The 18240-nt window shown below is 35.1% G+C and overlaps 1 protein-coding gene across 4 annotated transcripts in view; it reads right to left on the bottom strand.

Moving 5' to 3' along the window:
* The window catches only part of LRRC7 (leucine rich repeat containing 7), a gene marked incomplete at both ends in the record, with an annotated part of 136988 nt that overhangs the window by 47396 nt on the left and 71352 nt on the right, over positions 1-18240 (bottom strand). For all 4 annotated transcript variants that reach the window (XM_083361113.1, XM_083361115.1, XM_083361114.1 and 1 more), the window contains 4 exons: positions 5984-6108; positions 6749-6848; positions 8434-8503; positions 10293-10408. In XM_083361113.1, the coding sequence (XP_083217239.1) occupies positions 5984-6108; positions 6749-6848; positions 8434-8503; positions 10293-10408 (411 nt within the window). The remainder of the gene's footprint in view (positions 1-5983; positions 6109-6748; positions 6849-8433; positions 8504-10292; positions 10409-18240) is intronic.

Here is an 18240-nt window from a genome sequence, read left to right as displayed (position 1 = left end):
ATAGACAAAATATTTCGTGTCAATTCCTGGATTGCTAGGCAAAGAAAACTACCAAGAGATGTGGTTGTTTACTTCACAAAGAGAAAGATCAGAAATGTGATCATACAAGCTTTTTATAACAACAGATTTAAAGTGGCTGATCAAGAGGTTTTAATTTTGAAAGAAACACCACCAAGAATTTTAACAAATAGGAAAGAATTTGTTTTTCTGGCAGATGAATTAAAAAAATGACAGATTCAGTTTAGATGGGAGATACCAACTGGGATAGTGGTACAAGATATCGTCTTAATACAGTTCTGAAGGCACGAGATTTTTATTGTAATATACTGAAGGCAGACTCACCAACATCCCCAGAAATTAAAAGAAGAAAGGAAAAAGAAGCGCGACAGACACAATTGGAAGATACACGGCGAGATGAAGAAATTATCTCGCTGATTTCAAAAGAAGCACAGCAAACTTTGGAAATTGCGCAGCCCTTGGCTCCATTAGAAGAATCAAGGGCTCAAAGAGTGACACGGGCTGCAACCAGATGAAAGGAACAACAACAACAACAACAACAGAAACAATACACTACAATTACAACTCAAGAATCTACTTATACTGAAGCAGTGGGAGGAGCAAGACCGAAGAAGCAGATGCTTGTGGATCTGCAAGATATGCTCCGAAAGCTTCAAGTCGCAAAAAATGGTGACAAAGTTTCTAACATGGAATGTTAATGGTTTAAATTCACTGCAAAAGAGAAAGAAAATATTTCAGTACTTGAAACAATTTAAAAATGATATTATATGCTTGCAGGAAACGCAGATCCGTGTATCTGATCAAAAATATTTGATAAACTCTAGATTGAGTATGCAGTTTATTGCATCTGCTCCAGAAAAGAAAAAAGGTGTAGTCATTTATGTGAAGAAGAATTTAACAGCTAACTTAATTGAAGCAGATAAACAAGGAAGATATATTATAATTGAACTTTTAATAGAAGGGAAGAAAATACTTTTAATTGGATTATATGCACCTAATCAACAGCAAGGAGAATTTTATAAGCTTCTACATAATAAAATAATTCAATGGGATTATAAATCATGTATTTTAATGGGAGACTGGAATGGAGTATTGGACACACAAAAGGATAAAAAAGGACCTTTTAAAAGCACTCCAAATCATGCTAGATTGCCTAAATCTTTTTTTTTACATGAAAGACAATCTGGAACTGAGAGATGTTTGGAGAGAACGAAACGTGGAAGAAAGGGATTTTACTTTTTTTTCTGACAGACATCAATCTTTCTCCAGGATTGACTTTGTATTAACTACTAATGATTTTTTTTCTAGGGTTAAGAAGATCAAGATATGTCCAAGAATCTTATCAGATCATAGTCCAGTATGGATGGAATTGGACAAGGGGAAGGGAGATAGGAGATCTTGGAGATTAAATGAAAATCTGTTTAGATATGAAGAAAATGTGGAAGAAAATTTTGTCTAAAAATATGACTACAGAACAAAAGGTAGTTTTAGAAAAACTAACAGGATTTGAAATAGCTAAAAAGATTAAATATTTGGGGGTATATCTTTCAGATTCAAATGTGAAATTATACAAAAATAATTATGAATTGTTATGGTTAAAAATACAAAATGAATTAGATACTTGGAAAAAATTACAACTGTCTTTATTGGGAAGAATTGCAGCAGTTAAAATGAATGTTTTTCCAAAAAAGTTTTTTGTTTCAAATGATACCTATACTTAAAAAAGATTCAAATTTGGAGGAATGGCAGAAAGGTATTAATAAATTTATTTGGGCAGGGAAAAGACCGAGAGTAAAACTTAAGATAATACAAGATATACGTGAAAGAGGTGGTCTTAAAATGCCCAATTTTAAATTATATTATGAGGCTGCGGCTTTATCGTCAATTAGTAATTGGTTTAATTTAACAGAAGGAAGATTATTGAATATTGAGGGATGTGATTTATTATATGGTTGGCATGCATATTTATTGTATGATAAAAAGGTGGATAATATCTTTAATACACATATATTAAGATATGCTCTGTTGCGAGTTTGGAAAAAATACTGATACAAGTTAAATTATAAAATACCAATTTGGGCAATACCTAAACATGCGATAGAAAATATAAGTCTGGGATTTAAACATGATGTGACTACATATAAAGATATTCTCAGACTGGAAAGGAATGTATGGCAATTAAAGCCATTTAATAATTTAAAAGAAGGGAAAATAGTACAAACTTGGTTTCAGTATGGCCAGATACAAGCTAGATGGAAAGAAGATCAGAAAATTGGCATTTCAACAACAGATGAAAATCTGGTAAAACAAATTAGAGATCAAAGTCAAGCACATATAAGAAGAATATATAATGCATTGATAGAAATAGATTCAGAAACTTGTTAAAGATTGTATGATAAAATGGGCCCAGAATATTCAAGAGCCAGTAACGATGGATGTTTGGGGAAAAATTTGGGTCAGAAACGTAAAATTTACCCAGGCACAAAACTTAAGAGAGAATTTTTATAAAATGTTTTATAGATGGCACTTAGATCCTAAAAAATTAGCATGTATGTATTCAAAATATAAGCCTAAATGTTGTAGGTGTGGTTGTGAGGACGCAATGTATTACCATATGTGGTGGACTTGTAAAAAAGTTAAAGCTTTCTGGATTAAAATTTGGTGGAATATGCAGAAAATATTTAAGAAAAAGATAAGGTTTACTCCACAGTTATTTCTACTGGGTATTATTACTGATTGTACTGTTATAGAAACTAAATTGATGTTGAATTTAATAACAGCAAGACTTTTGGTTTTGCCATATTGGAAGAAGGAGGAACTGCCTACTATAGAAGAGTTTTAAACTTGGCAGAAATGGTAAAAATTTCGGCATATTTGAAAGAACAATTGCAACAGAGATATATCTCGGAATGGAGAAGATGGATTGATTATATTCAGAATAAATATGGGACTAAAAATTTCACCTAGCATATAAATGAATATTAGAATTATAAGATGCATTATTATTTACTTATGTTTAAGGGGAGTTAAAGTGCGATAGGATTTAAGCGTATTTATAATTGGTTAGCATATTTTAGCTTAAGTTTGTTAGAGGCAATACCCTGTATTCAGCTCTGGGAAGTCGGGGGGAGGGAGGGGGTGTGGGGGGGAGGGGGAGGGAAAGAGTATATGTTTAAAATGTACTGTAAAACTTTTCAATAAAAAAAAGAATGGACGTGCTAATAAAAGGATGTAACCTTTGTAATCTTCAAAATAGGAAATTTCTAATGTACCGTATTTTCCGGCGTATAACACGACTGGGCGTATAAGACGAACCCCTACATTTCCTGTTAAATTATAGGGTTTGTGCTATACTCGCCGTATAAGACTACCCCTCTTCCAACGCACACCAAATAAAAATTAAAAAACATCAGATTTGATTTTAATATGGTAATTTTAATTCAAATGCTTATGACACGCAGGTGCTTAGTAGGAAAACTGTCACTTATAAACATAAGGCAGTTTGTCATCAAACATGTAAACATAAAACAGTGCAAGTGGAAATAATAATAATAATAATAATAATAATAATAATAATAATAATAATAATAATAATAATAATAATAATAAGTTGGAGGGGACCTTGGAGGTCATCTATTCCAACCCCCTGCTAAGGCAGGAAACCCTATACCATTTCAGACAAATGGCTATCCAGTCTCTTCTTAAAAACTTCCAGTGTTGGAGCATTCACCACTTCTGGAGGCAGGTTGTTCCACTGGTTAATTGTTCTAACTGTCAGGAAGTTTCTCCTTAGTTCTAGGTTGCTTCTCTCCTTGACTATTTTCCATCCATTGCTTCTTGTCCTGCTTTCAGGTGCTTTGGAGAATAGCTTGGCTCCCTCTGCTTTGTGGCAGCCCCTGAGATATTGGATCACTGCTATCATGTCACCCCTCACCCTTCTCTTCGTTAAACTACACATACCCAATTCCAGCAACCGTTCCCTATTTTCCTAATTCACTTTTTCACTTTTCCTAATTCACTCTAAAGCTTTCCCTGCGCAGAGCCTTAAGTAACACCAGCTGCCTGCAATAAGTGCAGGTTCGCATCCCACCAGGCTCAAGGTTGACTCAGCTTTCCATCCTTCCAAGGTAGGTAAAATGTTGGGGGCAATAAGCTGACTTTGTAATAATGCTGCTTGGGTGTGTGTGTGAAAGCCCTAATAAACAGGCATATACACAGAATGAAGGCTATTGCTAAGCACATTGATTTGTGCTTTAAATTGTAAGCCACCCTAGTCTTCGGAGAAGGGCAGGATATAAATGGGATTTAAAAAAAAAGACCAAATGGGAGATCCGCTCCAGGTTTTCCAGCCAGCCCGCCCAGTTCCTGAGTCAAATGTGTCCTTAGAGCTAAGCCGCTGCTCTGGCTGCTGTCTTCCCCACCTGCCTTTCAAGTTGGGATATACTACAGCTGCTCTTCAACTTTAGAAGGAAAGACGCCCAGACCCCAGCCTGTAAAAAATCACAGACTGCAGCTTCTTCTCCAATTGGTCCCGCTTTCCCTGCGCAGACTAAATGGGAGATCCGCTCCAGGTTTTCCAGCCAGCCCTGTCCCTAAATTTTCAGCACCCGGCGTATAAGACAACCCCTGACTTTTGAGAAGATTTTCATGGGTTAAAAAGTAGTCTTATACGCCGGAAAATACGGTATTGTTGGAAGTGTTGAAATAACACTTGTGTCAAGCTGATTTCTATACCTGTAATAGGAGGTGGAAAAGAAGGTGTCACTGGTTTAGACAGCAAACTGTTCTGGGCCACCTCTGATGAATATAGAATGGAGATAGTTTCTTTGTATAACATGTAGAGATTCAAGAAGAAATTGAAAATAAGAAGGGGTCTTAGGGTTAATATACAAAATTCTATGACCACGGAATGATATTTTTTTTCCATAGGTTTGCAAATAAGGTTTCTTTTTCAATACATTGTTTCAGTTTCTTTCTCAAATAAAGGTTAGGATTAGGATTTTGCAATTTTGAAAAAAAGAAGACATTTCTGTTAATATGAATGAATTAATTGAATTCTTATGATGTTCCCCCTTGTGTAATTACCTCTGGGTTGGCTTTGTAAATGAATCTAATGCCTTTTATGTCTCCCTCGGTCTATTTTATATAGAATGAATCCCCTTTATTAATCTCATTGAAAGTGACCACCATCTCTTAACTAATAAGAGAAAACATTTGTCACATTAAGACATCTAGTTCCGTTGATTATATACTATTCCTATTTTTTGAATAGTAAAAATATGGCACAAGAGGCATTTAGAATGTAGTCATTTTAATTCTGCCAAATCTAATTTGTAAGAATGCAATATGTAATTTCAATTTCCATACAGTAGGTATTTATAATACTGACAATTACTTTCTTTCTAAATGTCACAAGTCTTAATGGGCCATTATATCAACTATTAAGCAAACCATGGGCATTAAGACAAGATGGAGAGGGAGAGCATTATTTAAAAAAGAGAATCAGAGTCATAGAATGTCCTCACATAATGCAGATTTAGAGACATGTAAAAATTTAACACTGCCGGCTATGGAAGAGGAGGCTCTAAGCATTTGCAATATTGCATCTGTCATAGCCAACACTGCATGTTTCAAGTAAAATCCCAGAAGACAATCCATATTTCAATAAGACATTCCTACACAATCAATAATCTCTCATATATTTGTAGATACTAGATACTATATTGATAAGTAGATATGTGGAGTAGATACTATTCCAATGGTCGGGTACTTATGATACTCCAAATGTTGCTTTTAACAACTATCAGTCGATCTAGCCAATCTGGCTCAAAATGAGAATACTGGCGACTTAGGTTCAGCATGTTCTAGAAGGTCATAGGTGTTCCGCCCAAAATTTATCTGTTTTCTATATTCACTGAACGTTACCTGAACTGCAGCTATAATCACGAAATATAACCCCACTTACCTTAACTTTTCCGGCATTTTCCTCTTCTTCCTTTTTTTCCTCAAATTCAAAGGCCACTGTCATACGTTGCTGCCGTTGTTCCTCCCACAGAGTAGGATTAAAACTATCACTATCAGACTGGAAATCTGTAATTAATTTAGAAATGAAGGCTACAATTAAATAAACTAGCTATTTTTTTACTTGCTATTCTTTTAAATTTATGACTCTAAACTAAAAGGCATAAGTTACATGCCATGCGTTACTTTTTTCAATTCTACATTATTCATTTATTGATTCTACACATTTCTCTTTTGCTTATCAATGTTTAAGTGCAGGTAGACAAAAATATGCCATGGCTGGCCCTTCAAAAACTATTGAAAATTATTAAGAACTTAATTTCACTCAACATAAGTCTTTATAGCATAACCACAAAATTATGACATTATAATACACAGCCTAAGACTTGCCATCCTAAATATGGAATTATTTTGATACTGAGATCTGTTATTTCTAAATCTGTGCAAATTCTACTTTCTGTAAGACTCAGGCTTTGGGACATTTCTGACTGCAGAAAGCAAAAACTAAGATAAGATAAATTGGCCAGGAAATCTGTAGAACTAACCAAGGCCTGCCTTCCTGAAATTGCTTCAGAAAGACGTAAATGATTTGAATGGTATTAAAATTATAAAAACAATAGAATTATTAATAAGATTTCTATCTACTTTTGGATATTAAATAACCATTGTGTTATTTTGTGCATTTAGAAAAACTGGTTAATAATTTTACCTTCATCACCACGAGGTTGCTGAGGAAACATGTAGTTAGTTAACACTCTTTGCTTTGTTTCTGGATGTGCCTCAGTTTGAAGAGGAATCAAAGCCTTGGACTGTAAATTAAAGAAAAAACACAGAGTCATATATAATGTTATATCTCACAGAAAAAAAAGTGGCAATGAAGCAAAATAAAATAATGGCATCAAAAATATTATGAATGCTAACAAGCAGTGTTTCATTACAAAGGGTACTGGTAATAACCTTCAGTTAAAATGAAAACCTGTTAAAAACTTAATATTCAGGTACGAAATTGTATTGCATTAAGATTTTTGTAACATCTACAGACTACAAATGATGATGTACTATTGTGATTTATTTATTGTTCATTATGTTGCCATACTGTTTTGATACAGAAAGGCAATTATGATACCTTTAAAACTATAGATACAATTCAGAAGCACACACGAAACACATACACGCACACACAAATTTTACATATACAGTATATCCTTCCCTATAGCATCTCTGCTTAGCTCATTTAAATCAGAGGGGAAAAATGCAATATCATTTTTGAAGGGTATAGTAGGGATATGATAATATCAAACAGGTCTTGAGCTTCTTCTTGTGTGTAACACCTTCACAGTTCTTTGTTTCATACACAATACTAAACCACAATATGATTTGTTTTTACTTAGTGTGGTGCTCCAACTTAACGTGGTACTCTTGCTGGCTTAGCATGATATGCAAACTTGGTGATTTTATGAAAGAAGATTTTTACATTTATCTGAACCGGAGAAGACATCATGAAAAAAACTTGTCTCACTCAGTCTTTTAGGGGAAAAGATATCTGAGCACAATTATTAGGGGCTTAGAACTTAGGAAACTCTTTCTACTTGCATGTAATAGTCAGTTTCTTTGCATGCTTATTTAAAAAAAGTTTCACAGTGGAAACTTAGATACAACTTGCAATTTAAGTGAATGGCTTATATAAATAAATGGAAGGGATGCTTTTTTTATTCTGCAGGCTGGGCTAAACCTTTTTATTCATGTTGGGTAGAGGTTTGTGTCCTATGAAATAAAAACATCCCCCAATCTCCTTGCCATGTTTCCATCTTCCCCCCCCCTTCCTGTTGGAGTTCTACCAAAGAAGGAAAAGACACTGAATGCTTCTGCAGAGGAGAAATCTAAGTGATCCTATACTTTCTGAGATGCTTTTCCAGGACAACAGAGTTGGTCTGTAAGAATAATACATATTAGAATACAGTTCAATTAAACATGTCTTTTTGAAAAGTATAAATTACTAAGACAAATGATATATTAACAAAAACTCTGAACTGAAATCTTGCACTTAAGTCAGCTCAAAACAAAGCTATTTATTAATTATATTTTCTAGAAAAAATCTAGAAATACTATTTGTAAAAAAAGAAACAAAATGTCTAGATATTGCAGAGACATTCCTATTGGTCAGGTTTGTTTTTAGCAAGAATCCAAATTCTTTACCATCAGCAGATTCACTGAAAAATGTGATGATAGATAAAAATTTTGGAAAACATATTGTTTAAACTTTTGTATCCAAAAGGGCACAATCTGAAATTTTGATTTAATGATTTGTCATGATGACAATGTAATTTACAAATATAAATCATACCAGTCCCCTTTTGTTTAGCTGTTATGTATAAATGGATATTAAATACATACCTGGTTGTCTGAAAGCCACAATGCTGCAAGTTCTTTAAGCTTTGTAAAAGTGATGGGCAAATTTTTTAACCTGTTAAAAAGAAATCCCAATATTTACCTAGACAAAATGAATCCTTCCTGAATAGAATATTATTTAGACTTTGACATTTATTTAAACAATACTTTGCAGTGAGACCACAATAATTTGGTAATTTTTAATATATCTTTTAATTATTTTAAAACATTAAATTTAGCTCTTTCATTTAAAATGAAAAATGTATTCCCTAAATCTTTAGATGGTTAAAATAATAAATGAAACTACTGACAATTTTAGTTGTGATTTGCTCATCTATATGCAACAATTGTCAAGCACTTTATAATTAGTTGGAATCTAGAAACTTCACTTTTATTAAAAAGAACAGAGTTTTTAATATATTTAATAGGAATATATTTTATCATTTAAAAATATTTTTGGCTGTATAGATTCCCGCTAATCCTAATTTCTATTTTGTGATGTTGCTTGATTTTTTTTTCTGATTTACAATTTGAAGACATTTATTCAAATTAGTAGCCAAATAATTTTTCTCCTTGAAAATATATATAACAGTAAAAATGAAAGAGAGGCCTGACTGAGATTCTGATTTATTTGATATACTACTATACTATTATTTTGGAACTGGTGCTAATAGAGGTAGTCCTACGACCACACTTGATCCAACCTTTCTATTTCTAAGTGAAACAGTTAAGTGAATTTTGCTTCATTTAATGACTTTTCTTGCCATAGCAGTTAAATGAATCACTGCAGTTGTTAAGTTAATAACACAGTTGTTAAATGAATCTGGTTTCCCCATTGACTTTGCTTCTCAGAAGATCTTAAAAGTGATCACATGACTCCGGGACACTGTAATTGACATAAACATGACTCAGTTGCCAAATATCTGAATTTTGATCGCAACCAGTTTGAATGATCCTACAGTAGCCATGGCACTTAACTCTCCTCTAAGTTTTAAGAAAGAGTTAACTTTCGGTCATCTACAAATTGTATACACTAGTCAAAATGAAAAGTGTCAGTTTCATCTCAAAATTACATTTGAAGGAATCCCCTATGTTTTTTCTTCCTTTGCCTAAGGGGAAAAAGATTTGTTGTTTTCCAAAAAATAAATATTTTAGGTGCTTTTGGGGACAGGAAGATCCATTCATTTCATATTTTTTTTAGTCAGATTGCCAAGAGAAATGTCAGCTAGGCTCAAGGATTTGTACTGTGGAATCCAGGGCATAGAGAATTGAAGAAAGGCCCAATGAGAATTAAAGAACAGAGCAATGTTTATCTGAGTAAATGATCAGTTCAGAAATTTGTTTTTAGGGATAAAATGGAGCTCTCAGCTTTTTTGGACAAGCATTCAATGCTGATTACTTTCCATGCTGCCAGTTTCTTCGTATTTGCATTCAACTCCATTAAGCAATTGGCAGCCAGAAGTAGTTTCTGAATTACTGTACCCAATTAGATGACCATGTATATGCTGAACTACTATCCCCTACTTCAAACCTAACCTGATTTTTTTTTTGCTATTCCTTCCTGTTTTCTTCAATTCTAATTATACAGATTAGATTATCATTGATCAATCCCTTAATAAACCTCAGCTGCTTTATGGTAAGAATGAAATAACTAGAGCAGGAAAATATAACAATTCCAAAACAGAAGTTCTTCCCGAGGGCAAAATATCTAGAAGCAAAGAGTGTACATTTGTATTTGTTACTTTGTCAACCAATAATCTGGTAACATTTTAAAAGAAACGTATTTTAGTAATTTACATCGCAGATGGTTCTCTATCCTTATGATGCTCATAAAACAAGTAAAATTAAAACAATAAGAGTATTACCTGTTGTCACTCAAATTTAAGACACGGAGTTTCTGCATTTGACCAATTTCATCGGGAAGAAATTCCAGTTTGTTTGAACGGAGGGACATGACGGTTACATTCTTGCAGCTGCCAATCTGTAGACAAGAAAGACAATTGTTAGACATGTTCAATGACATTACAACATTTTAGAATTAATGAATTGTGATGCCTTCAAATTAATCACATTTCATTAATTTTCACAAATATTGTTGCAGGGTCCAATCTAGGTTGGTCACCAGGAACCAGAGGTTTTGTCTTCCAAGCTTTCGGAAGATGTGCTGGAGCCCACCTTTAGGAAATTTCAAGGCTAGAGAGAATTTCCTTGAAGATGGGCCCCAGCACAAGTCCGAAAGCTCCTGGTGACCAACCCAGATTGGAGTCATTAATTTTATATGTTGTTCCACATAGCTCTGGTTACAAATGGATTAAACCAAAAATATGTTTGTTGGTAGTTTCTGTGCAACCTCACATGAATTGCTTTCTTCAAGGTGAGTACAGAAGTATTGAAAGGATATCCTGATTAGCATTCATACTCATCTTAGAAAAGTCTGTTCAGCCAGAAATTTAGCAACTTAAAAGTTCTTGTTATGTGAATGAGATGCTCTAATATGCTTATTTCCCCTATCATTTCTCTAATAATGTGATATCACATGTGCCTGTTATTCTATTATGGGGGCTGGTTTTAACAGCATTCCTGTTTTGCCTGCATAGGCCTAATTAACTTTTTTTTTAAAAAAAGCAAACTTCCTCTAAGTTGCTTGCAATCCATACAAAGAGTTGTGGCCTAGCTTTCTTCTCACACCAGTGGGGACAATATACTTATGCACTCAGGTTAGCAATGAAAAATGCAGTGCTTTTTTTCTAAAAAAAAGGTGCCGGAACTCAGAGGTGCTGTCAATGGAACGATGCCGGTGTCTTGCTACGGCGTCACCGCCCATCCTTTGCACCCCCGCCCCTGCGGCTCAGAGCCACATGCCGTGGGGATTCCCCTCCCCACAGCCACCGTGGGGATTCCCCTCCCTGCAGTTGCCATGCTGCGGCCCGTGCTGAGCCCCCACCCGGAGCTGCTCCAAACCCCGACCCAGAGCTGTGTTCCTCATGGCAGTGGTCTCCGGTGCCAAACAACCTCTTTCCAACCACATCCAGAAAAATTTGTAACAAACATTGGAATTCTCAAGTCCATGTTTGGTATTTCCCAGCAATCTATTACTGGAAGGAAAAAGCAATCCCTGCTGTGTTACTGATCCCAGAGAAGCATTTGCATGTATGCAGGTATCCTTAGGGTGCCATAGTTATGGATGAGAAATATTGGTTTCAAAGTTGGCATTTCTGGATGTAATACAGATATTTTGGACTTATTTTAGTTTCTTTGCATGTTTGATATTTTTAAAAAGGCATATGCTACTGACTACACTTATGCACATATGTAACATCTTTTGAAAGATTATGACTAAACAAAATTTTAATGTACTGATAATACCACCAGAAATTATTTTAGCCTTTTTAATAAATGTTGTTATTGATGTTATTGATGTGGGCCAAGAAGCAACAGTAGACATGGAGCAACTGATTGGTTCAAAATTGGGAAAGGAGTCCGGCAAGGCTGTATACTGTCGCCCTGCCTATTTAACTTATATGCAGAGCACATCATGAGAAAGGCAGGGCTAGATGAATCAAAAGTTGGAATTAAGATTGCCGGAAGAAATATCAACAACCTAAGATATGCAGATGATACCACTCTAATGGAAGAAAGTGAAGAAGAACTAAAGAGCTTCTTGTTGCGGGTGAAGAAGGATAGTGCAAAACTTGGGTTGAAACTTAACATTAAGAAAACCAAGATCATGGCATCTGGCCCTCTCAATTTCTGGCAAATAGATGGGGAAGAAATGGAGGTAGTGACAGATTTTATTTTCCTGGGCTCCAAGATCACTGCATATGGGGACTGCAGCCAAGAAATTAAAAGACGCTTGCTCCTGGGGAGGAAAGCCATGGCAAATCTAGACAGCACACTAAAAAGCAAAGACATCACCCTGTCAACAAAAGTGCGTATAGTCAAGGCTATGGTCTTCCCAGTTGCAATGTATGGCAGTGAAAGTTGGACCATAAAAAAGGCTGAGTGCCAAAGAATTGAGGCCTTTGAACTATGGTGCTGGAGAAGACTCCTGCGAGTCCCTTGGACTGCAAGGCGATCAAACTGGTCAGTCCTAGAGGAGATCAACCCTGACTGCTCTTTAGAAGGCCAGATCCTGAAGCTAAAACTCAAATACTTTGGCCACCTAATGAGAAGGAAGGACTCACTGGAGAAGAGCCTAATGCTGGGAAAGATCGAGGGCAATAGAAGAAGGGGACGACAGAGAATGAGGTGGCTGGATGGAGTCACTGAAGCAGTAGGCATGAGCTTAAATGGACTCCAGAAGATGGTAGAGGACAGGAAGGCCTGGAGGAATGTTGTCCATAGGGTCGCGATGGGTCGGACATGACTTTGCAGCTAACAACAACAACTGATGTTAAGCTCACCATGGAAAACATCATATATTGTTATGTATATACTAGGTTAATTATTTAAAGACTGAAGTGCAACATAACTAGATTCTAAATTATCTATTTTTCAAAACACACGACAGTCCAAACAGTAAAACTAAAGTCCAAATTAAGAATATTTCATTCTTAAGAATTGTTTAATTTAAAGTGGTTTAGTTGTAATAGATGGTTATAGATTCAAAATAGTTTTCAAGAGTGTACAAGATACTATTTTTTTCTAGCATCAGCTAAATTAGACATATTACATTGAGAAAAATGTTTCTCATTTCTTTCCTGTTACCTTTATTGATTTCATTGCAAAGATGTTAACATAGGAAATAGATTATTTTGTTATCTAATTTTACCTTCCAAAAGACAGAAGCAGATGAGAAATGTGAGGTTCTTCACTGTTGGCTTTTTTTGAATTAGCTGTTTTAGATTCTAAAAGTTTAGTTCCTAAAGAAGTAACCTTGTAAATAATTTTAATGTCCTCCTCTAGTGCAGGGTAGGCAACCTTGGCTCTTTTATGACTCAAGGACTTCAACTCCCAGAATTCCTGAGCCAGCATGGCTCAGCTTGGAAACCTCTCTCTTTCCCCTCAGCGTGGCTGGCTCAGGATTTCTGGGAGTTGAAGTCCACGAGTCATAAAAAAGAGCTAAGATTGCCTACTCCTAAAGCTAATAGAGGGAGGTTGTTGTTGTTGTTTTTTGCAAAAAAAAAAGGTGCCGGAATGCCGTTATGAGCGTTCTTTGAGAAAAAAAGCCCTGGGAAAATGTATCACTTTTCTGGCGATGCAGCTTGTTTATTTAACTTATATGCCATTTCTACCTAGGCAGCTCACAATAAAATATATTGCAGGGTCCAATCTGGGTCACTGCAAGATTATCCTGAGACATGTATATTCACTTTCATTCATTATAACATAAATCTATGAAGCAGACATTTGAGTTACGTTAAAGGTCCCTAATTGATCTTAAATTAATGTGTGATGTATTCCATGGTACTGTACATTTGTTATATAGATAATAAAGTGATCCAGTATTTATACTGATAGATAGGATGAAGAAGAGGATGAAACATGGTCACCTACATTTTTTAAGGATTACAGACCCATAAGAAGCTCTTTTTAGATCTGTTACTTTTATTTCTTTCCTCAGTGATGGCGAAGCCCAGGCGGCCCTGCAGCGCCATGGCGGCCACGCTCTCTGCCCACACCCTGCATCATCTGCGCACGATGGGGCATGAGGGCAGAGTTTTGTTCCTGCTGCCCGGCTGCCATGTGGCTGCATTGCTCTGTGCGGGCCGTGCTGGGGGTGACTCTCTTCCAGGGGGGGCTGCTGGTGAGGAGAGGGCCATGGGGGGAGGCAGGGCTGGGGCAACAGCATGTGTGCCCACAGAGGGCCCACAGTGCTGCCTCTGCCATGTGTGCCATAGGTTCGTCACCATTGGTCTATATAGCCACCTTGCACAATCTGTAGAGCCATGAGGCAAAAGTGGGTGAATGTTAACGGAAAGAGAATCACACAAGAAAAAGAAAAGAAAAAGTTTTTTTTAAAATTAAAATAAAAAGATACTCTGTAACATTATTAATAAAAATGGAAGAAAGACATGATGATATGTAGTCCAAATGCAGAACAAGAGCCACTAATTGTCAGTTCTCAGATAATGTCACCAAAGGAAATCAACATCAAAAACTGGTCCATTGTTAGAAGTGAAAACCTTCATTTGCTTCATCTTGTTCATCTTTTGAAGTTTTCCCATTCTGCTGTACTACAGACCTATTAGATCTATTAGATAGCACTATTAATCATATAATCATCCTGATTCTAGGCATGAATCAGTTTCTAGTTCTCAGAATAAACATTTTAATTAGCTTTCCCTAAACTGGATAGAGTTAATGGAAGCTGTGGTCCAATACATGTGGAAGACATCAGTTTGGGAAAGGCAGTTCTAAACTAATATGCGTCTATGGAGATAATATCACATTGCAACTTTTGAAACATCCTCTGAAATAAAAGAAAAGAACAAAAGTATTTGAGAAGCCCCATGTCTGCAGAGGTCAATGATTAATTTCTTCTTGGAATTTGTTGAATAATTTTGTTCATATCTGACTGTCATTCTGGTTTTTTCAACATATTTTAAACACTTTATCTAAACTATTAGAAGACTAAATATAAGATTCAGACGTTTAATGTAGAAGCCATTGACTGAACCTTGCTCTCCCTTAGAAATATTTTTAAAGAAATCGAACTGGTTATTGACTTATATTTCCCCTTTGTCTATCTTGCTTATAAAAAGATATAACATATGAAAACTAAAACACGAGACTCTACTTTAAAAAAATCAGCATCAAAGAAATGGCCCAATATTTTAAAAGTATTATACAGAGGACTAAAGGCTCTGTAGCCTCAGGATATGATTTGCCAGATACCAGCATTACATGAAAAAGTATTAGAAGACTGATTAATCTCTCCAAAGAATTAATAGAAAGTAGACATGATGAAAGATGAGGTGAGAGTCTTTTGGGACAAACTAAAAAGAAGAAAACCACAATAGTGATTAGAGTTATGCTGAAGGGAAACCTATACAAAGATAGTTGGTGGAATAATGAACTGGAAGAGTCTGCAGGTAACAAAATGTATGATTTGCTGTAAAAAGTGAGAATGGCAGATATTGTGTATGAAAATCAGGAAACTATATTGGAAAGAAAGAAAGAAAGAAAGAAAGAAAGAAAGAAAGAAAGAAAGAAAGAAAGAAAGAAAGAAAGAAAGAAAGAGTTAAGATTAAAATAAAAAATGCAAAAAGGATTTTGATGAGAAATAAATAGTTTGGAAGATAATAAAGAGGGCTAAAAGTAAGGAGCTCCTAGCTGAATGAATGGAATTAAAAATAAAAGCAGTGAAAGTATTTGGAATGAAACTGAAGTGAGGGAATGATGGAAAACATATTTGTAGCTTTGTATAAAAATGATAGTGGTATGTCAGAAAATATTTTTTTTAAAAAATGCTATCAATAAAAATGTTGAAGAAAACTAACAAAGCCACAGCAATCTTAAAATACACATGTTACTTGCTTATGAAGTGGTTATGTAAAGAATAACATATGGGTGAACTCTAAATCCATACGTGATCACTGGAAGATGCTGCTTTGTTCCCTTAAGGAAAGGAATGAAGGTGAAAAGTACAGGAGGATTACTTTGTTAAATGTGTCTGGGAAATAATTGTAGCAAAATTTTGACTTAGAGAGTACATAAAGAGATAATAAGAAAAATGGCTTTATGCTGAGCAAGGTGTGCAGATCAAATTTTTGCCCTTCAGTAGATCATTAAATCATATGCTAACATAATCAACCTTCAATAACAGGATATGTATATGGAGTTGGAGATTGATGAAGGAAATAAAACATGCATGAGCATAAGTGGCACGATTAACAAATGGTTTAATATTGAATGAGGAGGCTAAGATAAGGTTTTTTGAAGTCTCCTTGGTTGCTTCATGCATTTATGAACAAATGTATAAGGAATGCAAGTGGTGAACATAGACATAGGTTGCTCAGGTACATGAATGTATCTATACTTTTGTATGTAGTTACTGTTGCTATTAGCTAAGAACTGGAATGATTTATAGTGCATGTTACCGAGTGTATGATGCTATCAGGCAGTATCTACAGATCTGAAAATCAATGTATTAAATAACAAAGCAGTTGTATTTGAGAAAAAAAATGCAGTGAATGATAGCAAGGAAATAGAAAAAATTAAAGCAAATAGAATATTTACTAAAGATATGCAAATGCTGGTAGAAAACTAATGGCCAAATAAGCAGTCTCTTGAGAGAAAAGAATGTCTTTCAAAAGAAGCAAAATGGCTGTGTACATAAAAGGATGCTTTTACTCACTTTGTTATTTGAAATATAAGGCTTGTCAGAAAAGTATGAAAATAAGCTGAATCCAATAAGAGTGGATTACTTAAGAAGTGTGTGTGGTAAAAAGGAAAAGGAAAAGAGAGGATCAAGAATGAATGTTATTTGAATGAATGTGGTGGAGTAAGCAGAAAGAAGTACATGGGAGTGGTTGGATCATATAGACAGAATGGTTAGGAAGAAAATAGTACAGAAATATATAACGGAAAATATATTTGGGTTGAGAAAAAGGAATTGGTGGTTGAATACAGCTGAAGAGATCTGAAAAAGAAAGAGGTGAGAAGTTTAAAGAAAAAGGAAATGTGTGAAGCATGTTATGGATATGGAGATATAATAATATTACCACAATGAAGAGTGTCTTTTCTGGAATACCTTCTAATCCCTTAATAACAGCTCCGCTTTGTGTCATTTGACTGGCAGTAGCTCAGAATGAATGAGTTAGCATCTTTCCAAACTGTCTCTCCCATAAGAATGGATTGGGGAAAATTTTCAGACATTTTTATTTCCACAGCTTTAGTTAAAAGTCATCAAGTTTGAACTCAATCCTTATTTTTGCTATTTCTATTTCAAGTTTTCTGTCTATAGGTGGGAAATAATAAAGGAAACTGCTTAGAAGAGTCTCAACATGTCTTTCTTGGTTTCTGAAGGCTGATGGATCCAGTTAACAGCTATATTGTTTATCCTGAAGTAAATGCAGTTGTTGAAGTGTCTGGAAAAACGCGAAATTTTTGCTGTGAAATTTGTTGAACACTCTGAGTAGATAAAATGACCACAGACAATGATCAGCTAGATTGAATGAATTCTGTTTTTGACTTTGTATGACTGAAATGAGAAGATTCTGAAACACTAAGATGGCAATAACCATCTTGTTTGATCACTGAAATTTACCTCCACAAAAAAAGAGAAGAATTTTCTTTTAGACTGCATTTAGGGTAGACTTTGGATGATCGTTTAGTTTCTAAGTCATCTGTAGTACATTTTTATTACTGTTTACTGCAAAATAATGGATACTAATGTTCACCTAAGATCATATTGTCTGGATCTAGACCTTACACCACATTTCCTGCCAGTTCTGCTTCTTGGATTTCTATACACTATGAAAAACACCTCTACAACAAATGATGCAAGTTATGTAGAAATATATCTTCTATTAGATGTGTATGCTTTTTCCACTCATAGGTCATAGTCTATGGATAGGAATAATAACACAGATCTAATCTTTTTTCTGAGGGCCTTATGAATGAGATTCCTCTTTCTAGGAACATCTGATGCATTGGACTGATAACCTGGCCCAGGAAGACTGTAAAAGATTCTTAGAGCTGTTTCCTGCAGTTGTTAAACTGTCTGTTTACTTTAGTTATAGACGAAGGATGATGAAGAGGAAGGAGAAAACAAGTTCTTCTAAAACTGAAAAGACTGCTATTGGATGTACCCATAATTCTTCCCATTCAATAAAATATTGTCTCAGGTCTCAGAAAGGTAGAAATCAG

This window comes from Vipera ursinii (assembly GCF_947247035.1).
Source record: "Vipera ursinii genome assembly, chromosome: 3".
Lineage (NCBI taxonomy): Eukaryota > Metazoa > Chordata > Lepidosauria > Squamata > Viperidae > Vipera > Vipera ursinii.
This window is presented reverse-complemented; position numbering and strand designations above follow the sequence as displayed.